The sequence below is a fragment of the Excalfactoria chinensis genome, chromosome 8, assembly GCF_039878825.1.
Source record: "Excalfactoria chinensis isolate bCotChi1 chromosome 8, bCotChi1.hap2, whole genome shotgun sequence".
NCBI classification, from domain to species: Eukaryota; Metazoa; Chordata; class Aves; order Galliformes; family Phasianidae; genus Excalfactoria; species Excalfactoria chinensis.
This window is the reverse complement of record NC_092832.1, coordinates 2,743,739-2,768,081: the sequence shown is the minus strand read 5'-3', so window position 1 is coordinate 2,768,081 and position 24,343 is coordinate 2,743,739. Positions and strand designations below refer to the sequence as shown.

Here is a 24,343-nt window from a genome sequence, read left to right as displayed (position 1 = left end):
GTAGAGTGTTTCTCCCAGCAGGCACTCAAGGCTGCGGGCATCCTGGGGAGATGGCTTACATCGCTGCAGATATCTTATTCTTTCAGTTTTCTGTCATTGACAGAAGCACTTCTCTTTACAGGAAATTCGCCTCTTACATGAAACAGGCACGGAAAAGCCAAGCGGCAGGAGATTCAGGCATCTCCGTGGTGCTCTGCGTTCTCTTTTTAATCCTAGGGACCTTCTGGAAATGAGAACCAGCCCCTCCTTTTCCTGACTAATTAAGCCATTGTACGGCTGTATTGAGGGTATTAGTGTAGCTATCAAAACACTCTGGTGTGCTGAAAGCAAGGATTGTTTCTGGGGATTCCATTAAATGGAAACAGTAGCAAATGAGACAGAGGCTCCTTTTGGTTCCTTCCCCAAATACTTTTATAGATTTAAAGGTTGTTAAACAAACATGGCTATTTAGAAGTGATGTAGATGGCCTAGTTTTGTCCTTACAGAAAAATCTGATGTGAATCGGAAGTTCAGTTTTACCCCAGGTCCTGAGAATTGCTGTGTGCCAAGTAAAACAAACACGCGGTATAAACGGGAGTGCAAACAAAGATGCTAATTAGTTTTTACAAATGTAAGGTTTTCTTTTAAGTATGAGTTGAGGACCCACGTCTCTTAGTTCTGGCACTTAAAATTTGTGCTTAATAGGTTTAGGCTGTTCTTAAGAAAAGCTGTGCTCAGTAACGAGGCAGAGCACTGGGAGCCCTGGCTCACATCCTGGCATGTAAGTTCAGCTTATTGAGGGCTTTACAGAGATGTTAATCAGTGAGTGACTCTTACCTCTGCTGGAAGCTGTCTCTAGGAGATACATATGGTCTTAATACATAAACAGATAGATGAATGCATGTTAACTGTGTGATTGTTTGGACATGCACCTGTAAGCACAGGGAGTGAATTGCTACAGGTTACAGCAGGGAAGCAGGTGAGAGGATGCTGTGCTTTTCTCTGCCTCTGCTCTATGGCATGACCTCATGCATTTTTCAGTTTAACCTGTATCCTCACGCGTGTGCCTCAAGTCTTTACTCTGTAGGTAGGTTTTTGATTTTGATTTTTTTTTTAAGTTATTTTTAACTTCCGTCTATTTTTAAAGGAAAATATGAGTGTAGAATCTTAATGTCTGTATGGAATAACTGCAACTGTGCTCTAAAGCTTGCTGTGACACATTTCTTCTGCTTTGTGGAATGGCTGCTTTAGATACCCACATGACACTAAAGCAGGACACTGGGTTCTGCTTGCAGTAGCTGAGATGCAGCAGGGTTCTGCTTTCCATAAAGGGCCCCTTGGCAGTGCTCAGTTGAGTCCTTCAGAGAGCTCACATCGTGCTTTGGGATCCGTCTGTTAATCATGGAACAAACTGATATTTTTTCTGAAGGATTCACACATGTCTTAAATAACCTCTGCCTACATTGTAAGCACCGAGGGGCAAAATCCATTTCTGCTTCTTCTGCTTTTTTAAGCAGTGCATGACAAAGCAAGGCCTTCTGGTAACTGGAAGCTGTGAGCTCCCTTAGCTTGCTGTCCCCATGTGCAGAGATTTACTGGGAGGCTCTTTAATGCTGTGTGTCTGCAGTGTAAATATGCTGAGAGCAGGAAGTGAGCATTATTTAACTGTGACCTTGCATCTTTTTTCTTCAGCAAGTTGTAGTAAGGCGAACAAGGCAGCATTATTGAACTTGAGAGGAGCAAATCCCATTTAACTGCTCACTGGGCTTTGATGTACTGCCAAGTACTGTTGTCTGTGATAGCCTCTGGGATGCAAAGGAGACTGTAGCTGGAGATAAGAGAAGTTTTCAACCAAAGCATCTAGTGATAATGTCAGCTTTTGTAATTTGTGTGAGGAAGTCGTGCTTAAATCAATACCTAGCAGACTATTTCTGCATCCTAACTCCTGTGCAAGATTCCACCCTTCACAGACATAGGAGTTCTACTACTTGCTGTAATGCAGCTAAATTTATGCCTTCACAGCCGATAAAATCAAAGCTGGATTTCTCTTAAGCACTCGGTGCCTTGTTTCCTATGTAGATACCTACAAATATATATGTGTATTCAGTAGTGCTTGTCTATGTAGGATGCACTAAAATGACCTGTGTGTAGATTCACCTACAGAGAGCAGGCAGGGCTCTGTGGCAAGCACAAGAACAACTGGAAGGTACCTGCAGCCTCTTCCAGCTGAGCTGGAATCTGCTGAAAGCAGATGTAACATCAACCATCAGAGGCAATGTTGTGCCCTGATGTGCCCACCTTGGTTCAGAGGGACAGAAGTTGTTTCTGGGAAGCTGCTCCCTCCCACCACCTCCTACTGTTGTCTTTCCGTCTATCAATTCAGGCTTTATTCTGCAGTGCCCTTTCTGTTCTCCCTCCATACATTTTTGAAAGGAGCAGAAAAAATTGAGTCTAGACACATTTCAGCTTTGCAAAAGGATCTGTGATGGCTTGTCTAGTACAAGGAAAGGTAGCCTCACCATTTCACGTGTTCATTGCAAAAGAAAGAAATGCGTTGTCACAGTGCATCTGTTTTTTTGCTCTTGGTCTTCATGATATGTCATAGCTGATTGCATCCTGTACCTCTGCTTAATGGCTCAGTGTTGATGGATCTGAGCTCAGCACACTGTGATTTGGGAGGAAAGGCTGAAGCTTGTTTTGTCTGAGACTTGCAGTATCTAAAAGTTTTGTCATGGCAAGATGATCCAGAGGTGAGTTGTGTGCTAAATGTGTGCCTTAATAAAGCAGGTAGCTTCGTGCAGCTGGGAACACGTTGCCTACTGCCCGATCCTCCCAGCAAGCACATTTTTGTTTGTCTGATTGTATGGCAGAGGAAAATCTACCTCAAATATTTCTTTTGAAGAAAAAGAAACAACCACCAACATAGTCAATAGTGTTTGGCAGCTATAAGTTCAAAAGAAGAAAAGCAGCCCAACAGCTCACCTTGTGTTTAATGCACTGACAACAATTTGAGGCAAGGAAAGAACCTTTGCTGTTCATTTCCTGTATGGAAATACCAAACCTTGCTGCATTAGTATTCATCCTGAGAATGGATGGGCTTTCATGCACTCACAGCATATGTAAATTAGCCCTTTCCTAAAAGCAAACACATCTGATTAAGGAGAACACAGTTGTGCTGAGAGGTCTGCTTTACTCTTTTCAGCATGAAATTCTAAGAATTGATGGGGTTTTGTTTCTTTTGTGGTTTTTTCCCCCTCTATTCCCCCTCTGTCCCCCCCAACACACACACACTTGGAATTGATGGAGAGCACCACTGGGCAGGAAGTAGTGGAAGCTTTTGTTGAATCTTAAAAGAGAGAGGAAAAGGGGCATTTTCACAAATGGAATTAGGATGATGCAGCAAAGTTTTGGATGTCTGCCAGGGAGGACAGATGCATCGTGCATACAGTGCCTTGCCTACGAGACTGCACATTGGCAGCTTCCTGATCTGTTAATACAGCAAGCCCACAGCCCCGGCATAATCACTGCAAACAGAGCACCGTTCAGCTCAGCGCTCGTGTGTGTTTGCCTGGCAGCTTTTCTTAGCTGAGTACAGCAAATTTTCAGTCCTATGAACATTACTGAGGCTTTACAACTTTCTATTATGTAGCAGATTATATTTTTAAATAGTAGAAAGCACATTCTTTTTATTTGCTACAGTCAACAAGCTTGTCTTTTTCTGTGCAGAACTGCAATGTAAGGTGCTCTCATTGCTGTCAGAATATGGCGTTGTGGTAATGTGATGGTCAGTACCTTCTGTCCAGTCATGTTGAATGGAAAACTTCACCACAGGGGCTGGGATCCCGGACTCTGACTTCTGAGGGCCTGCCCAGCTGTGTAGGCTGCAGTGTGTGGTTACTGCTCTTGGGTATTGGAGTGCATCTCAATGCAGCAATGTAACTGATCTCTCAGCTGAAGGAAGCCTTACCGTGAGGGAATGCCTACGACAAACATACTTAAGAGATCCCAAACTAAGTGTGGTAGTAGAGTTGGCAGCAGCTATGGTTTACAGAAAATCCCTGGAAGAACTGGTATAAATCTGTAAGAGCTGTTACAGCCAAGGTCATTATGTATCCACAGCCCCTTAATGCATTTAGCTTGCCTGGCAGTTAGGTATCATTCAATAAGGAGGCTTAATTATTCTGTATGTCCCTATGTAAGCCCCATTAAGTTAGGCTGAGATCTTGCATCATTTGAGTGATGCTATGGGAGATTCCCTTGATTGACAGACAGGCCAAAACAGAAGCACATTTACTATTCTGTAACTAATGAGAGGAGGTGAGGGATCAAGTGGTCGCTGATAAGAATTGGTTTCTGTGCTTTGAGTTAATGAGGAAGAACACATAGCCAAATAGCAGCGTGAGGTGAAAGTGATGTATGCTGCTCAATTACTGAATAACAATTTGTGGTTCAGAATGCCAAAGCACAACAGAGGTACTGCCTTGCAGCTTCTAGAACTCCTTGAAATGTTTCCCTGTACCGTTCGTAGTGCTGTTTGAAGGGCAGAGGAGCTGTGCTTCTGGAGCTGCTGGGGAACAATAAATACAGCTACATCCAGTGCACGTCTTCAGATGGACGCTTATAGTGTTAAGAGTTCTTTAGTTATGCATTAACCAGGTTTGGCTTGTGGGTTTGAAAAAGTGAGCCTGAGGAAAGATGCTAACAGATATTAATGGGTCTCTCTGTAGTTTCCCACTGGGCCACGCTTTTTCTGTTTTGTTGTGGTGTAGCAGTGAGCTTTAAGGCTAAAATGTGACAAATGCAAGAAAATGAAAGCAATTTATGGTACTGCAGTACAGCGTATGCATGTTGCAGACACAGGAGGTGATGGGCATATGGTCATATGTTGTTCACCATGAAGTGCTGCCTTCCTGTGCACAGCAGACCAGCACTCCTGCTGTGCCCAGCTGGAGCTGTGTGGAACAAGAATGTGTGCCCAGGAAAACTGTTGACTTTTGACCTGATTGCTTCCTGTTGCAGATTAAAGCTGTTGTTGTAGTTCTTGCAAACCTTGGCAATAAAGGTCTAATCATTGGCATTGTGCTCCATCCTTTGGTTTTCTGAATCCCCCTTGTGTTCTGTAAGAAGTCACTGTATTGATATCAGTGTGAGCTCAGCATTTACCCTGTACAGTACTGACCACTTGTTGAAGTGCAGGACGTTGCACAGTTCCACACTACCAGAGTAGGACAGGCTGAAGTTGTTCTTTTGAGATGACAGTCCAATTGGAATTGGTGATGCATCATCAGTCTTCACCTTCTGTGCACAGCCTGGGGGCTTTCTTGCATTTTTTCCTTTGATACAATGACTGCTGCTAGAATGCCAGAGAGCTGCTAAATAACTGTTCTCTGACAGGAAAACCCCCTGTAACACATAGTACCTGTATTGGGATACGTGGTTTTCTTTGTGCTGCTTTGTAACTGGACAAGCTCCTGGAGCAAACTCCCACCCAGTTTGCTTTGCAGCATTGTGCTATGGCTTCAGCTCTTTCTGAAAATAGACAAGGCTGATCCCATCTCCTGTGTGGGATCCTTCCCGTTAAGGAATCGTCCAATTTCAGCTCATTTGTTCCCCGAGCATTAGCCAGAGAAACATGTGTTGGGTAATGGGTAGGTGGTGCCTGTGTGCACCAGGGGTGGAGTCAGGGAGGTCAGTATCTGACAGATGCGGTCACATGTACCGGTATATATGGTTTGTTGCATGGCATTGAATTTGTGCTTTTGGCATTACACACTGTGTGTGAGTCCTGTCTGTTCCTCGTGTGTGGAGGCGCGGTATTTTCACTTGGCAGCCTTAATTTGTCGCCGGATCTGGAGGTGACAAACATGCAGAAATGTTAACTTTGTTTTTACTCAAGAGTGAACTACTGTAGGAAAGACCAGACCCCGAAGCGTTGTGTTATTGAGAACCAATAATGTGTTGATACGGTCACTTAGAAATGGGTGTTGCATCCTGTCACATCAGTTAATGGCACCTGTCTTTTAGCAAGTCAGATTCACCCCACAAGTGCACCCTGTTCTCTCCCTTGCTGGAGCCTTCACCCACACATTCTCAGGAACATCTTTTATTTCCTAGATGGATTTCTTTACAGCAGCTTCACCTGTGATGGGATTGTTCTGCCAAGAATTCTCTCACTATGCAGATCTGTAGGCAGAAGGCTGGGAAAAGCAACTATCTGCTTCAGTGTTAGGCGTACACCAGGATGTTAAGGGGCATCATCTGTTGGTCTGATGGGACCTTTATATCTTGGCTGCCTCCTGTCCTGCAGTATTTGCTGCCTCTTTTTTGCCTTTAAGAAACATTGTATTTTGTAGATGTTTTGGGAGAAAGCGAGGGTTTGGGGCCATTCTTAATACAGGATTTCTGCAGGAGCAGAACTACAGTACTTGATGTGATTCTTCTACTGCTGGAGTTGTAAGGTACTACTATGTTGATTTTCCTGGTTTAACTTGCATTTCTTCTTGTGTCTGAAGAATTGCCTTTATATATATATATATATATATATATATATATTATTCCTACGAGGAATGCTTATGCATTTATGTGTTCCTCACCAAGCAGAACCTCAGCCACTCATCAGCTCTCTGCTTGCTGCTTGCTTGAATAGACCATGAACTTTTCCACAGTAGGAAGGGTTACCAACTGCAGTCTGTTGTTATTGTTAGAGAGGGTTATCAAATGCAGCCTACTGTGAACATGGAAAGAGAATGTTCTGAAGGTTGTTGGCTTATGCTTCTCTGTAATTTTGCTGCTGAGGGACGGTCTGCATTGTACAACTAGGAATTGTGTGAATACAGTGTTCTTTATCTCTGGATGTGTTTAGTCTAAAAACTGAGAAGTATTTTTAACCTTTGACTATTGCAAGAAGGGCTTTAGTGCCTCATATGGTGTTACAGACTGCCCCGGTTTGTTCTGGGTGGTCAGCTTGTCCTGAATGCTTATTCCTTTTAGCTGCTTAAATGAAGGGGAAAAAAAGAGAATTAAAGCCTGAAATTATCATCTTGGTAGGTGTTTTCTACACCCTAGGTTACTGTAACTTCAGTACATCAAAGAAAGGAATATGTTTTTCTTAAAATGTTCTCATTTTCACCACAAGAATTTATCAGCAGCTGGCACTTTGCTGTGCGACAGGCATCTTTCAGTAGGTAAAGAAGTTGTAATGGACCTTTTGAAACCTTTGATATCTCTTTAAGCTGCTTCTTTGATCCTTCTGCTGTCTCAAATGTTGCAAAGCATCACAGCAGGTACAAATCAGTATATGTGGTGCTTTTTGCATTATCCTTGCTTTAAAGAGCATGTATTCATATGACTGTATTCTTTATGTATCTTCAAGTGGAGTATAGGGTGTTATACATGATGATTATGAGGAAATGGAAGTGGTAATTAATGTTTACTACGTATTTGTCTATTGATCTATTGCTAGCTCGAATCCAAATTGACAGCCCAAATTCATAGGACATTTTGAGGTATTTCTGTCCAAACCAACCTTCCACTTTCATTGCAGCTTAAAGGTTCCAAATTAGTTCAGTGTCTTATGTAACCAGACAGTCCTTTCTGGCTTGTAACTTCTTCTTTATTAATATTTCTAGGGATTTTCTTCCACGAGGTTCTGGGATTGTAACAAGACGACCATTGGTGTTGCAACTTGTCACTGCCAAAACAGGTAACCTCTCTTTCTTCTGTGTTTGCTGCCTGGACAAAATGCTGTTGTGTACTTCAATAGGAAGAAATTAAAAATCCAGGAAAATTAATCAATGCAAAGAAAGGTGCAACTGTGCTGCCTAGAACAAGAGCCAGTTGCTTCAAAACTGCATGCTCAAGACCACCTAAGCTCATTCACAGAATCATAGAATGACCTGGGTTGGAAGGGACCTCAAGGATCATGAAGCTCCAACCTCCCTGCATGGCAGGGCCACCAGACTTCCATGTTTACTAGATCAGGTTGCCCAGGGCCCCATCCAGCCTGGCTTTGAACACCTCCAGGGATGGGGCATCCACAACCTCCCTGGGCAGCCCGTCCCAGGACCTCACTACTCTCCTAGTAAAGAACTTCCCCCCAACATCCAACCTAAATCTTCCCTCTTTCAACTTAAAACCATTTCCCCTTGTCTTACTATTATCGTCCCTTTCGAAGAGTTTACACCACTCCTGGATATAGGTTCCCTTCAGGTACTGAAAGGCTGCAGTGAGCACCCCACAGCCTTCTTTTCTCCAGGCTGAACAAGCCCAGCTCCCTCAGCCTGTCCTCATGGGACAGGTGCTCCAGCCCCCTGACCATCTTCGTGGCCCTCCTCTGGACCCTCTCCAGCAGCTCTACCTTTCTTGTACAGTGGGCTCCATACCTGAACACAGTATTCCAGATGGGGCCACACAAGAGCAGAGTAGAGAGGGACAATCACCTCCCTATCCCTACTGGCCACCCCTCTCCTGATGGAGCCCAGGATACTGTTTGCTTTCTGAGCTACAAGAGCGCACTGCTGGCTCATGTTAAGTTTCTCATCCTCCAGGATCCCCAGGTCCTTCCCTGACAAGCTACTCTCAATGGCTACTCCTCCCAGCCTGTACAGATGTCTGGGGTTCTTCTGGCCCAAGTGCAAAACCTTGCACTTTGCTGTGTTGAACCTCATTAGGTTCACCCAGGCCCACCTTTCAAGCCTGTTGAGGTCCCTCTGAATAGACCCTCATTGTCCTGTCTGGTAAAATAATGCAATCTAAATCCTAGAGAACATAGTCAGTTTATCCAAGATCAAAGTCGTGGCAGAGGAGAAAAGAATTATTACATGCAAATTGTCTCAGAAATTAATTTTGATTTTGCATTTCTTAATGAGCTTGGCTGTTGTATTAGTTAACACATCTCTCTTCAGTTAACACTTCTCTCTTCAGCTCTTGCTCCAGTGCGCATGGATTTGGTTTCACGCAGCTTGTTTTCGTGACTTGTCTTTTTAGGTTGGGCTCACTGCACTAAGTAGAGCAGAAGGTAAACTTTGTGAGAATGAGACTCCTGTATATTTGTCTGGTCAAAAGTGAAAACACTGCATGTGTATACCACTGAGCTATGTGAGATATTGTGACCTTTCATCAGAATTTACCACTTGGTGCTCTTCCAAGTGACGTGTCATCTGCTGTCAAGTAGCTCCGTTCTCTGACATGTCTAAAACCCATTTCCTGTTTTTCACTCTTTTTGTCATTCTAAACCAACATAAGGTATAAAATCACTGGTCTTCTGTTGACATCTTCTTAAGTGAGTGAAAAGAAATTGCATCCAAAATAAATAGCATTTAAGAAGAAATTCTCTTTAAACCGTGAAGCACTGTGAAGCTGAGGAAGCAACGAAGTTCAAAGTGCCTGTAGAACTTGAGTCTGTCTCTGTGTGTGAGATGCAATTATGTTTTTGGGTACGTTTTTTCTCTAGAATGTCCTTCTGTCATTCAGCAAGAAGGTGGGCTTCATTCTGCCTGCACTCTAAACTTTTCTGCTTGTAAAACATGTTCATGTTTTCAATACATCTATGAAATTTTCTGTAGTTTTATACTATGAAAGAGTAAGGAAAGATTGTAGAATCTAATGTTTCTGTATGCCCAACTTAAACCTCAGGGGTTGGAAGTATGTAACATATAGTGTTTTATACTTATTAAAAGATCAAGTTAATTTAGGTTAGGACTTTGAACACTTGTCAAATCTGCCTGTCTGTCTTTAGAGACCTGATAAAAAATGCTGAAGGATGTGAATAAGGACCAAATGTGGAAAATCTTGATGTAATCTTCCCAGCACCGTGTAGGAGCAGAGGAAAGAAGAGAATCGAGCCCTGTGCTGGCATTCCTGACAAAATGACTGAGCTGTGGGGAAAGTAGGAAGCAAACTCTTATTATACTCTAAGGTGGTTAAAGACTTCTTCCTTGACATCCATCCTAAACTTACCTTGCCTGATCTGTATTGCCCTCTTTTGTAAAGTCATTTTCTCTTTGGTTAAGGTCGATGAAAAGATTTTTTTTTCCTGCTATTTTCCCTATTAATATATTCACGTAATGTTTCCAGCCTTAGGTAGGCATCTACAGCTTTGTCTGAATGCCTGTTTTGCCGTGACGTAGTTTTTTCCATTGTAGCTTAAAAACAACAAAAGTTCTGAAGCAATGAGCTCCTGCCTGGTGCATTGTTTCTTAGATGTCATTTATCCCTTTGGGAAATGCTGTGTATTTCTTGTTTGGGATCAGATGTCTGCACCTTTGAACACGTAGGATTTGATTATTTTGTAACTTTCTTTAAACTGTTTCATTATTTGATTGTGGTGGTTTTGGAGGTGAATTTTAAAAGCTAAAGGTATTTGGAGCTACCTTAATCTTTCAGAACTAATTTTAAATGAGGAAAATAAAGAAAGCTGCTTAGAGAAGCACCGTGTTCTCTCACAGGAAGCAGATGCTGGATTGATTTTTATCAAGTTCGTAATTGTTATCTAAGCTGTTTCAGAAAATAGTTAGAGGATATTATCAGGTTCCTGCTACTATAGCAAGTTCAACTGGTTTCTAATCCTAGAGCCTTTTTCAACTCTTTCACAAGATTAAGAATAGCTATTTTTAATATTCTTGGGTGGGGGAACAGAACACTTTCCATATACTATATGCTGTAACATATAAGCATGCAGAATTGACCGCCGGGTATTTTAGAAATGTTTTCAACTGTCTGAGGATCTTTTTGAAAGATGAATTGGGCTGATGGTAGAGGTTAAGACTTCCTTTGGCTTTCAGTTGTGGCACTAAGGGTTGAAGGTTGGCGGCTGAGGCATTTGTGCACACTTGAGTAAGAGGAAGCTTTGGTTGCTCACTGTTAGGCTTGGAGGTGTCATGGAAGGGTGCAGCAGGGTTTGTCTGGGAGACATTACCTGGGATGTCCAACATCTGAAATGATCTGGTATGTCTGGGTAATGAGCTGGTGTCTTTGTGCCTTAACAATGAGAATATGCAAGTAGTAATGTGAGACAATCCAATACTAAGAAATGTATCTCATATGTGACAGTATTTTAGGAGTTTTTTCTATGTCTTTTTAGAAATTTCTGTGTAATTAGTGCAAAGCTATTTTGCAGGAATCTGTTGTCTTCCTCTAATCACAGTAACATTTTTTTTGTTAGATGTGGCTTTGTGCCATCTGCATTTCCATTTCCATGCAAGCACTGTACTCTGCTGAAATCTTGGAGACAAAGACAGAGGCTTTAGTTATTACAGCTGACATGACAGCTATCAGTAGCTGTGCCTATTTTCTTTTGAGTCTGATAATGAGAGAAGTGTGCAGTAACATGGAATTAGTCATAGTATGGATGTTAAAAATGATTGTATAGTTCTGCAAACAACTCTCTCTTGTTCTTGACTGTACTACTCGGGGCTCTTCTTGGGTCCTCTTGTGTTTCTTCTTCAAATGAAATAGTAAATGTGGCCTGCATTCAGTAAACCGCTGTACCAGCTACAGGAGAGGAAAAAGATCTCCATCCTGTAAATCGCCAAGGTGTCTCTCTTGTGGTAGTCAGTTAGGTACTCAGTGCTTGTCCTACAGCTGTTCATCAGCAGTCCTGAAGGTAGGAGCACAGTACTGCATGCTTAGTTTTCATGTTGTATTTTTAATTCTCTTGTTTCTCTACTGTTGAAGAAAGATGGTGTATGTGAGGTTTTGCTGACACTGAGCCAAATAGCATGAAGTCATTGTTCTGTAATAAACAAATACTGGTGATGCAGCTTTGTTTGCCACACAGAATTCACAACTGAGAGAGCTCCCATCTTACATGGAGCTTGTGGAACGATCCAGATGCAGCTTGATGTTGTGCAGTCACTGCACTTGACCCTGGGCAGTTATGCAGCATTGGGAATGTCCAGTGCCAGGTCAACCAGGACTCTTGCTCTTGGATGCCTTGTTGCTAGGCTTTGAAGGAACTCAGAGCAGAGAATATAGGAGAAAACAGTCCCATTGGAGAAGACCCACTTCAGTGAGGTTTTTAGAAGTCACAGGTGCGGTGCTTTTAGCTGGCAGCTGCTGTGCTGGTGACCTTTGGGTTTTTGCAGGGCAAGCAGGACAATTGTGATAAATGAGCAGAGGCATTCAGGTGCTGTTTGTGGGAGTGACTCCATCTCCCTTCTGGGTGAGAAGCTGGGTGTGAGGGCAGTTGACTTTGTGAATCTGATATCCAAACCGAAAAAAAAAGACGTGCTGATTCTTCAAGTGTTTCTCTGCTGCTTCATAAGATACAGGAAACTCATTTGTTCTGACCAGAAAGCATTTGTTTTAAATGCTAAACAGTTGTGATGTTTCAACAGTTACCAATGAACGGCGCGCTGCTCTCATCCTCCCTCACTTGGGATTCCTTTCAGAAGGAGGGATGCAACTACAGAATCCTATAGTTGTCCTCCTGGAAGTACTTCTGTGTGTATCTTTAGGATATAAGTGTTAGCACATGGTATGAGCTGGGACAGGAGCTTTAAGGGCTAGGGTTACTGTTCAGTAGTCTTGAAGAAGCATAACTGAAGTCTGCATCAGGTACCTTACTTTCATTTTAACTCTTACTCTTCTGTCTGCAAACTATACTGGTAAGCATGCTAACTTACAGTGATTTGCTCTCTGTTGTCAGCATTCCTTAAAGGAAGGCTTGAGATTTTTCTCCCATTCACTTGGCGTGCCTTCATTTATGCATTAAAACCTATTTTGTAAACATAATTCTATTGCAGCATCCCTATGACCCTTTGGCAATCTGTTCTTTTTGATATATTTTCCCTTGCTTGCGATGGTGAAGTAATTGTCTAGATTCCTTCAGAATTCATTATCTAGATTCCTTGAGACTGGGTACTTTTTAATCAGTCACAACAGCAAAAAGATGTTCTCTGGTTTTGGGTGACGCTATTGCTGTAGGTCTTATGCTTGTTACAAATGCTTCACTTGCTATCTAAACTGGCTGTTTAAATGTTAAAATTCTGTGGCAGTAGAAGGGTTGTTTTCCTCATTTTGATAACTGTTTTTTTTCAGGAGTTCAGAATTTCTTTCATGGTCAGTCGTTTGATTTCTCTGCTAAAGAAACGTCAGGCTAACAGATTTTGAGAAGTGTTACTGAGCTGGCTGTTTTTAGATGAATGTTCCACATGTACGTACCCACATTTGTTTCAGCTCTGCCAATTAGAACATGACGTGGAAAGTAAATCACTGTAAGGTTCAAAAACATTGTGATTTTTTTCCTCAAATCTCGCAGATGCTTTTTTCTTTTGAAGTTGCTGAGCTTTAATGCAAGTATCATGTGTTTCGAGGCTTTACTCCTTAGGCATATCCATCTTTTATTGCCATCTGGTGGCAAAAACATCCGTAAGAGAAAATGAAAACAATGTTGAAAGAATGTAGGCTGCTTAATTCACTTACCACAAATGATCTCACAGACTTCATCAGCAGGAATGGGGCAGCGAAAGACCCACCATCCAAGCATGGCTAATGAGCTCTAAGAAGGATAGTGCCATTAGTGCAAGGCAGCAGGCACTCCTCTGTCTCACTTACTGGTGTGTGTGTGTGTGAGCAGACTGGCAGCAGCATTCCCATTTGATCATTTACAGAACACAAACCACTGATGTCACGCTCTTGTAAAACGCAAAAGTAAATATTGTACAGGGTACATTAACAGAAATACAGCCTTAAAGAGGTGAGTTGCACTGAAAGCGTGAACTCTAGAACAAGGCTGAAAGAACAGAGATACATCTTTTGTTTTGTTTCCCAGATGCAAAAACTGTCAAGGATGCACCAGACTATTTCAGTGAAAAGTATACATTGCTTTTCCTCCCCCTGTGTATGAACGTTTACCATTATAATTAAAGCATTTAATTGGTTCCTAAGTCTATGACCTAGTATTTTATGCTGGTCAGATCTGTGCTCTTTTCAAGAGATTTTTAAGCTTTTTTTAAGCTCTTTTTAAGCTTTTTTTGTTATGATATTCTTGTCATTCTGTGCATTAACAGGGACACTGCTTCAGAAAACAACAGTACTTTTTGTAGGCTTGCTGTTTGAAGGTTAGCACTGGAAGACCTGAGTTTTATTTTCATGGTGCCAGCAAAGCTAGAGCAATGGAGAATTAAGAGGAATTATAGACTGGATGAGACAACAAGGGTTTTTGATACCACCTCTCTCTTTCCTATTTAAAAAATTATTGAATGATTTGTTAAAGTCTAAATAGATCAACTGCATTTACTTTGTTCAGAAAAAGCTGATCCATCACCAAAGAAAAGGTGCTGGCCTTTAACTCGTGAAGTCTGGCTCTGTGTTTTTAAATCGCTCTTTTGAAAAGTGCCCTGAGGCTGGTGGAATATTCGCTGAAGCTGGCGAAAATGTCAATGCTTGGATGAGGTTTTCCCCCTAAAGGATTTGGAAGATAGAAAATGCGGCCACAGAAGGTATTGCCCCTATACAAGATGTGTTTAAAATGTTTGCTATGGAGCTCTGATTTAATGTGTCATCTTTATTTTTTAAAACTCCAAGCTGGAGTGTTATCTCCTCTGAGATAAGTGGGAATAATTCTTGCTGAAATCAGATGTGGAGGAATTGAATTTCAGTCTCATCTCAGTGGTAAGTTCCTGACCTCTAGGAGGATGCTCTGTTAGGGTAATGTTTTAGGGCTTTGTCAGACTGTGAGGGGTCATGGCTTCAGACTGATGGACAGCAGGGGCATTTTCCATAAGCCCTTAATGTATTCCTAAGGGCCTGTTTCTTATCTTGTTGCGTGGCATACCTAACTTGGCTTTCTTTAGCTGGTGTATGACAGTGAGTGAGTGGGTGGTCTGGAAACAGCAGTAGCTGTTTGTTGTTTGTAACAGTTATTCCAGTTTTATATGGAACATCATTGAACACTGAGTGTTAGGCAGGATCATGCCTTCTGTCCAGCTCTGTGTCTGTTCCCACAAGAAGTTTAAGTGTTAATGTGTTCCCCTGTGCATGAAGGTTGAAAACTGAGGGTTGCATTAAAGTGTGTGTTCGTGCAGGTTGGCCGAGGGCATCATTGCCAAGGACAGGCGGTGGGCTGAGAGGGCTGGAACAAAGCACTGCTTGTTTATTTGAATTTTTATTCTGTAGCCTGTGTGTGGCACCACTGCTTACGTGCCATTTTAAAGCCTCGTCCTTCAGCACTAGTGGGACCACAGGTGTCCCCCAGGGGAATGAGAAAGAGATAAATATTAACAAAGCTAAAAAGTAGCTTTTTCACTTGGATTACCTTGAAGCCATTTCAGACTGGGACTTTTCCCGTTGTTAAATCTTACATGGAATGAAGAGAAAAACCTCCTTGAGTGTGGGCTGAGTCAGCCATCTGATTGTAACTAGGCACAAAGTTTTTTCTTTGAATTTTGAAATCTTTTGCTCAGAAAATACAATGATCCACCAAATTAAAAACTGTGGATAAGAAGAATGCAGTTTGTTTATCCTAGGAGCACTCAGGCAAAATAGGACCCACCCGTCTGCTCTTAATGTCAGTAGGTACCTATTTCCTATCTTTGCGATAACAAATGTTACAAGTGTGAATTCTTAAATATGCTGCTGCATTAGCAAAGGTGTTCAATTTTGTATACTGTCGTCTTTCACTTTGCAGTGTTTGAATATTCCTTGTTGTGGGTTGGTTTGGTTTTTTTTTTAATAAGTAGTTGAATATTAAACATACAGAAAAACACTGATTGTTGTTATCCTGTACTGTGGAGTTTGGAAGTTGTGAAAAGTAAGATGAAGATTTTTCTGAGGTGCTCTCTTATTTTCAGGATGAGATGTATTGTTTTTGCCTTAGCAGGGGTGGGCTTCCCTGTCCCTCGCACTTTGAATCCCAAGGGATTTATGGCACTGTGGGGCAGTAAGGCTGATGTTTGCTGTTTGTCCATCTCTTGCTGTTTCTGGCTTTCTGAAAGTCTTTAGGAAGTGAGGAGTTGTATTTGAAAACACTGAAGTGTTTTAAGTGCACTTATTTTCATTAACAACTTGTAAAAATGTAGAAAAGTCCCTTGCTAAGATCATCCAAACATGGGCTGTTAATTTTTGAAAACAAACACCTATTTATCATGATACAGAACTTGAATTACTTTTCTTCAGTTTAGTATTACGAGCAAAAGTAGTTGGGTGAAAAGTCAGAATCTGAGTTCAGACCTGTTCTTTGTTCTATAAACATATACAGTATTTATCTGAATCTTTCAGGTTGTTTCAAAAGATGAAATGCTAATGATAAAAGCAGTAAATGGTTTTCAGTCGACCTGACTTTTTAAGCAAACTCTTTCACCTGTGCCACCATGTTAACTGCATGTGCTCATATAAAAGGTTTTCTTGATATACACAATGATGTGCTTTTTTGGGTACTCTTGTATATAAGAGTACTAGGGGCTTGAAAATAGTGAAGCCTGTTATGAACTTGTGAAATAGATGCTATTGATATTCTCCACAGAGTATGCTGAATTTCTACACTGCAAAGGAAGAAAGTTTACAGATTTTGATGAAGTTCGTCAGGAAATTGAAGTAGAAACAGATAGAATAACAGGAGTGAACAAAGGGATTTCTTCAATTCCTATTAATTTAAGAATATATTCTCCACATGGTAAGTGAGATGATTCAACTGTATATTCCTGTGATGTAATATGTTACTGAGCTCTGTCTGTTTAGTTCTCTCTTTTTCATTCCTCCTCATTGCTTGATTAGTAGTCTTCTGGGATGCAAAGATTTCCGCCAGAAGTAGATATACCTGTGTAAGGATATTCAGCATCTGCTGCATTATGTATCCACTCTACTGCAGAAAGCTGTTGCTTCTAGAGTTGAGCAGAACATGGGCTTTATCCCATTTAATATTCTCATGTTTTTTAAATATTCCCTTTCTACATCAGGGAGAAGCCAGTTCCTCTCCCAGCACATATACGATCGAGAGCTCACCAGTAAATCTTTGGTAAAGACACACAAGATGTAGCAGATGTAGTGGCAAAACCCTTCTTGCCTCCACTCACATAGATTTCTCAGATTGGTGATCTAGAAAGTCATTATGTCTCATTGCCCTGTTGGATTTTTCTTATTCCTTGTCACTGAGAACATACTTAGACAATACAGATGTTTGAAGCTGCATTGTGTTATAGACCCCCAGTATAGATCAAAGTTAGGTTTCTGGTTGCCATCTGCTCTATTTAATGACAGCAGTCTAGAGGAAATGTTTTGCATTGAATTCAGCCTGGATGTTGGGGAAAAGTGGTGTGTCTGTCTGAGGCATTTATCTAACCACCTCATCCGATGCCTTGATTGTGAATCAAAGGACATAAGAATTAAAATAAGAGGAGAGGTAATTAAAGAGCTGTTGATTCTCCTTTTGATATGCCATGAGCAGCCTTGGCTCTAAGTGTATGGCCCTGAGCCCTGTTGCTGCTATGCAGATGCGGCATAGCAAACAGGAGAGCAACTGAACTAAGTGCTCTGCCTCACAGCATGCTTCCTGAACGTGTTGGCACCAGGAGAGTATGAAAATTTTCTACCTAATGCTCTTAATTTGTTCTATGGATCAGTCTTTTAGTGTAGCAACTGTTATCTGTATTGGACAGACACCAAATGTATTTCCTTTCTAGGAATCCTAATTTTCTCATTTGTCTAAAGGATATTCTGTTACTGTGTTAGATGAACAAGATGCTTCTGGGTGGTCTGTGGATTGAAGTATGAAATATGAATGGCCTGTTAACTTTTTGATGGAAAAAGCTCAGAAAGCCATATTCATTTGCCTAAGAGCCTTCAGTGATATTCCATATAAGTATCATTTGCCTGTTTGTAATATTTAAAATATTAAGTAGTACTCTTAAATCCAAATGAGGGACCAATAGGGAAGCAACTATGGTAACAAGTATACTTTTCAGACTATCATGTGTTTTATTTGAACCACTGGTAACTGCTTTTATAAGTATATTAATATTGTACAAGATTTGATGTGACTAAAATATGTATACATGTATAGATCTCTTTAGATGTGTCTGGCATGCTAACTAGTGTTGTGATTCTGTGTTCTCTGTACAGTACTAAGCCTAACTCTTATTGACTTGCCGGGAATCACTAAAGTGCCAGTAGGGGATCAGCCTCCAGATATCGAGCAACAGATAAGAGACATGATCATGCAGTTCATCTCTCGAGAAAACTGTTTGATATTGGCTGTGACTCCAGCTAACACTGATCTGGCCAATTCAGATGCTCTGAAGTTAGCTAAAGAAGTAGACCCTCAAGGTAAGCATGATTGAACATAGCTACCGAGCCTTGTTAAACAAATTTCAGGAATATATTTCAGCACTGCCAACGATGACCCCTTTGTTTCCAGTCATACCCTTACTTGCATCTGTGGTGGTTGTTGCATGATAAATTAAGATGATAACGTTTTTAATAATTACTACGGAACTGTAGGATGTAATTTATTTATTTATTTTCTCTTCTGAATGTAGATGATGTTTTCACTGTTATTTTTTTCCTCATCTCTGACTTGATTAGGCCTTAGGACCATTGGTGTGATCACAAAACTGGATCTGATGGATGAAGGAACAGATGCAAGAGACGTTCTAGAAAATAAACTACTTCCTCTTCGTAGAGGTAAAAACATTCAATTGCCTCTGATCTTTGGTTTTGCTAATGGTAGTGTTTGAGAGTTCTGGAGATGAATGAAGGGTTATTCCTTCATTGCTAGAGTTCCTAGCTTTTATTATATTCCGTTCAGTAAGCGTAGAACGTGCTAAAAATATTCAATAAGTAAAATAATTAATCCTGGACCTGGAAAATACACTGCTTATTCCTGAGGAAACAAGAAATGTCAGTATTATTTATTAGCTGTTTTTCTTCTTCTATGCCAGGTTGCTGTCCCTTTCAACAAAAGAGTCTTTTATTCTTACATAAGACAGAAACCAGCATCAGTGCTTCTTGCTCTTAACCGGGTTTTGACCTCTTGTGGAAGCTTTCTATTTGATTGTTCCAACAGCTACTGTTACAGTCACTTTCACTGTTAACAATATCAGTAATTTTGTTTCTAGTTATACTTGGCTTATGAGGCCACCATTATATGAGTATCCAGTATATGAGTATATGAGCACAGCAAACAATTTATGAACGTATTCCTCCAGCAGGCATGAAGAAATAACTCATTTTTCCTGTGTTTTGTTAGTGCTGTGTCGTTTACTTATCCTGACTTGTTGGGTCTTTTCTTTGTTGTTCATTTTTGTTACTTTAACTTTGTCTCTATTTGAAGCGACTTCTTTGGAGTGCACTAAAGTTTGAATTAGTAATGTAAAAGGAAGTGCATCTATTTCACATGAACAGAATGAACAAATTGGATGTTAAGTTCATTTACAATGCTTGTAAATGATGCCTGAAATACCTTAATTGGAAATTTGTTTGGGTTGAGGCAATGTAGTTCAATTTAATATGAATCCAGTTGTGCAGAGAATACCTGCATTAACATGCCTATTGGCTTGGGATTGTTTCAGGTTATATTGGTGTTGTGAACAGAAGCCAGAAAGACATTGATGGAAAGAAGGACATAAAGGCAGCTCTTCTAGCAGAAAGGAAATTCTTTCTTTCCCACCCAGCATACAGGCACATGGCAGATCGGATGGGAACACCATATCTTCAGAAAGTTCTAAACCAGGTAAAACCTGAGTTCCATGTGCTATTGTAGTGATAGGACCAATACAAAATCTTCACTAAAATGAGCCTTATTGATTCTTTTCTGCCTTTTACTTTTTACAGTGTAATTAACAAAGCAGCATATTAAAAATAGCACTTAGAAATGTACTGTGGGAAATAGAGGGCCTAATTTCTAGGCACTTGTTAGTATTACAGAATCACAGAATGACCTGGGTTGGAAGGGACCTCAAGGATCATGAAGTTCCAACCTCCCTGCTTGGCAGGGCCACCAAACTTCCACATTTACTAGATCTGGTTGCCCAGGGCCCCATCCATTTTTCTCAGCTAACCAGTGCTTTCAACATTCCTAAAATCTGATCCTGATAGTATTTTCTCCAGTTCATTGTTGAATTGCTGCTCTAGGTTTGGAATAGACAGAGGCTAGGTCAGCCTGGCTTTGTCCATTTTGGTTAGCAACTGGAGAAAGCACAAGACATATTGGACAAGTAAACTACATAGTTGGCTTGTTTGATTTCTTGCCACACTGACTTTGCAGCTGTGTATCTTTACAACCAGGTTAATGTACACTCCGGACTTGTTCAGAAAGAATGCTCATGATATTTATTTGTGCCTTAGGAAAACTTTCTTCAACAGGATGCAAGAACTTGCTTGCATCCTACAGGTTTGCCTGTATTTAGGATGTTTTGTTTCTTTAAGTGGATTGAAAGATTAATACCTTACGTCTTAGTTTTGAAACTAAACCGACCCAGTTTTATATTCCTTTAAACTCAGTGACATATAATACAGTTTTTATATTAGTAATATTTTTGAGCGTTTTTCCTTTTAGTTTATCTATTTCAGTATTAACTGTTGGTCTTCTGTTGCTGTTACTGTATGTAGAATATTACATGAGAAGATGCATGCAAGAATTGTCCCCAAGTTACTAGTGCATTAGTGTTTGTGGTTCCAGGTAGTATTTAAATTATTCTGTATCCACAAGGTGGTGCTCCAGGGAAACTCCAGTGTTTGATAATGTGTCTCTCAGGCCTGCTGAAAAGCTTTGGGGCTGTTTGCCTACTTTGGTATTTGATGTTCTTTGTTTATACTCGTGTGCTTGGGAAGATCTGCAATATAGTGCAAAAAGTCCATTTTAGTTTAAATCAAGGGATGGATACCATGCGTGGGAAGCTCACTGTACAGCTGCCAGTGATGTCCAAACACATTACAACATATGTGTGCAGAAGTAACTGAGATAAGAGCTTTTCTAAGATGACTTCTACTCCAGTTTGTTTTCCAATATTTTTAGGTATATTTTCATAAATGAAAACCAGTACTCTTCAGTGATATCTTTATATAAACATTTTCATAAAATATATATGTTTAAGAAATGTTGTAATCATTAATAAATCTATTAATTAAATTTAATTATTAATTTAATTATCTATTAAATCTAAGGGCCTAAATCTCTTCTCCTTAGTATTCTGCACACAACAAAGTAGAAGTGCTACGTAGATACTCTTTATGCCTATACTTCCTTCTGTCATTGTTTTCAAGTGCTTTTGGATATTCAGAATCAGTGAAATGGGTGTTGGCAACAAAATGCTGAGCTCTTATGAGAGATCAGTTCAAATTAAAGTAATTTGTTAGTGTTTAGCTAAACAACTATGTCATATTGGGCCTCACTGAGTGGAAAAAGTCAAGAAGGTTTTCAAGCCTCCATACTATGTGTATGTGGAAGGGATGTTGTGGTGTTCTTTATCCATCTCCATTGCTTCAAAGATCAAAAGGAATTACGCTAGTAAACTTGTGCAGGTGACCCTGATATGTTTGGCAGTCTGAAGGAAATGGCTATGCTCTTGTTTTCATCTTTATTAACAGTATTAAAAGACTTCTGTTTGCTTTTTAGCAACTTACCAATCATATTCGGGATACCCTGCCAGCCTTCAGGAGCAAACTCCAGAGCCAGCTGCTTTCTATAGAACATGAAGTAGAGGTATACAAAAACTTCAGACCAGAGGATCCAACCAGAAAAACAAAAGCCTTGTTGCAGTGAGTGTTGTCTTTTATCTGCTTTTCCATTGTCTATAGGTTTGCTTTGCTTTGCTTGACTTTTTTTTTTTTATTTTTTTCCTCATGAATATAAATGTTAGGATATGGAAAAAGGTTCTTTATGCAAGCTCTGAAGGGTATTGTGCTTGGTGTTCCAGAGCACTTGAATATTTCAGCAAGGTTTTCCCTAAATTACTATTAGCAATCATAAAAAGAGAGAAGGCAGAGCAGGACAAGGTACAAAGATGAGTAACATACATGATCTTAAGGTAAGAAGCTGCTTCAGATTGTAGGGACACGTTCTGCAGCCTGTCAGAAAGAATGATCTCAAGCAAAGGGAGGAGACTGTGTTAGAGCTCTATAAGATGAGAAGCAGAAAAGGAGAATAGGGAATGTTTGGTATTGTTTTTTTTAATAAGATACAAAAACTTGGCCATCCAAAAGAACTTAAATTTTGTTCTTACCATTTTCATTATTGATGGTAGTCCTTCATGTGGTATGCACCAAAGTTACAGAGCTCCTTACTGAAGGGGCTGATTCTAAAAGTTGGTTTGTAACCTGCAGTTAAGCAGGCTCTTGGGGATAGGGAAAGTCTTCAAAAGTTCAGTTTGAAGCTCTGCACCTGCACTATTTCCCTAATTCTGTTTGCACGAGTTACATAGATAGCAGAGGTTTAAGAGCATATGATGTGCAGTATTAGTTGTGTTACTTCAAATTTTAGGATGTCTGTGCTTTTAAAAATAAAAATCAACTACCCCTGCATCTTCCATAACTATAGGAATTATTGTGCGCTCTTCTAAATGCTGCTGATGTGCAAGTCTAAGCATAATCAAGTAAACTGGAGTTTGTGGTACTGATAGCTGACACATTAGTATTGCATCCTGGGTGAGCTTTTGGGCTTGGAAAAGCTTAAGTTACTTGTCCAGCACTGGATCAGCTTAATGACTTGATGCGTGCTGTGCTATTGAAACATCAAAGGGTCATTGCAGAGCAGTGAGCCTTCAACAAGTGTTACCTCCTTGCTATACGGCTTGTGGTCTGTCCAATGAGCTCTGCTGTTTCTGTAATACCATCTCAATATGGATGGGCTTTTCCATTCAAATACAGTCTATAAATATCAAGACTTATGTTTGCTTATCCCACTACAACGATTGCTATTATTTTTCTTTCTAAATAAATAAATGGATGTGATAAATATTGATAGCATTTACAGTGAAATAGGAATGTAGCCTGGTGCCCTGATGTATTTGTAGCTGACTTTAATATATGGTTTAATAAGCTGTTTTTATTTTTAAAGACAACATTCATTAAAAAAAGGAGATAGTATATGAGCTACATCCTATAAGGAAGAAGTGTGGGGGATGCGTGTGTGTATGTAGGAATGGATTTAAAAGTCCTATCCCTGGATAGGCAGCCTGGGTGAATAATTTGTAGAAACTTTTGTTAGTTCATAAACCCATTTTAATGTCAATAGTACTGACATAGTGCTGAAGTAATAGTTGATAGTTTATGCGCTTAAGTTAATCTTCTTCCCTCTCTTTGAAATTTAGGATGGTACAGCAGTTTTCAGTGGACTTTGAAAAAAGAATTGAAGGATCAGGAGATCAGGTCGATACACTCGAGCTTTCAGGTGGTGCAAAAATCAATCGTATTTTCCACGAACGTTTCCCTTTCGAACTAGTGAAGGTATTTATTCATCTTTATGATGTTATTTTTGTCTTATTTATGTATTCCTATTACAATACCAACAGTACTAAAGCAAAGATAAAGCTTGATGTGAAGAACATGATCTTTACTGTGGAAGAAATTACATTAGATGAAAACTGAGGCATTTACCTTCATTTCTAGTTATGGGGACTGAGACCAAAGATTCTGAAACATTGTAATAATAATAATAATAATTATAGTCCCAGTTCCTATTATTTTTCATGCTTTTTATTATTTTCTCACTAATGGCATTTTCCTTCTGACTAGGAGCAAAGAAGGAAACCACTATCACTGGCAAATTGAAGTAGTTGTGGTCAAGTAGCTAGTACCTGTTAAAACTACAGAAATGAAATATGTGCATTTTATAGCTTATCATCTTCCTGTTTTGAGAGCATAAGACAAAGCTGATTTTCTGTCCTATGGTTTCCTAGTGGAAAGGGGAGAGGGAATGGAACAGATTCAAATTTGGTGTTTAGAGAGAGAATGTTTTTTCCCTCTTGATACATCTCTTGCTTACCCACCCTCTGAGTAACAGAATAAACTACGGTGGTCTGTGAGCTAAGAAGTGGTTAACTGAATTTATGTTGTATTCTTTTACCTTTTCTTTCACTGCAGTGACTTTAGCTTCCCCTGTACATGAGCCATGCTGTATTTCCATGTCTTCTTTGATGCTTTTCCTAAGCTTCCTTTCCATGTATTTAAGTTTGGCTTCCTTGGTAATCATCTAGCTTTCAGTTGGGTGAGAACCACACAGGTTTTAGCTACTTCTGAGGTTTAAATATGCTGTGCCAACTAGCACTCCTAAAGAACAAGTTATAATTAGACTTAGATAGGGATCTTCACTTGAGACAATACTAACATATTGTTCAGTGTTAGTGGTTTACGGGCTGGTTCGGCCTAGTTCCATGACTAGTGGGGCAGAGGGATTTCGCAAAACCCATGCCTCTGGAGAAGGGAAACAAGG

General features: G+C 40.2%; 1 protein-coding gene across 5 annotated transcripts in view; it reads left to right on the top strand.

Moving 5' to 3' along the window:
* Positions 1 to 24,343, top strand: part of DNM3 (dynamin 3) — a 165,983-nt gene that overhangs the window by 2,992 nt on the left and 138,648 nt on the right. For all 5 annotated transcript variants that reach the window (XM_072342573.1, XM_072342572.1, XM_072342575.1 and 2 more), the window contains exons 2-8: positions 7,608 to 7,681; positions 16,442 to 16,591; positions 18,037 to 18,240; positions 18,499 to 18,597; positions 19,485 to 19,645; positions 21,530 to 21,672; positions 23,223 to 23,358. In XM_072342573.1, coding sequence (XP_072198674.1) covers positions 7,608 to 7,681; positions 16,442 to 16,591; positions 18,037 to 18,240; positions 18,499 to 18,597; positions 19,485 to 19,645; positions 21,530 to 21,672; positions 23,223 to 23,358 — 967 coding nt within the window. The remainder of the gene's footprint in view (positions 1 to 7,607; positions 7,682 to 16,441; positions 16,592 to 18,036; positions 18,241 to 18,498; positions 18,598 to 19,484; positions 19,646 to 21,529; positions 21,673 to 23,222; positions 23,359 to 24,343) is intronic.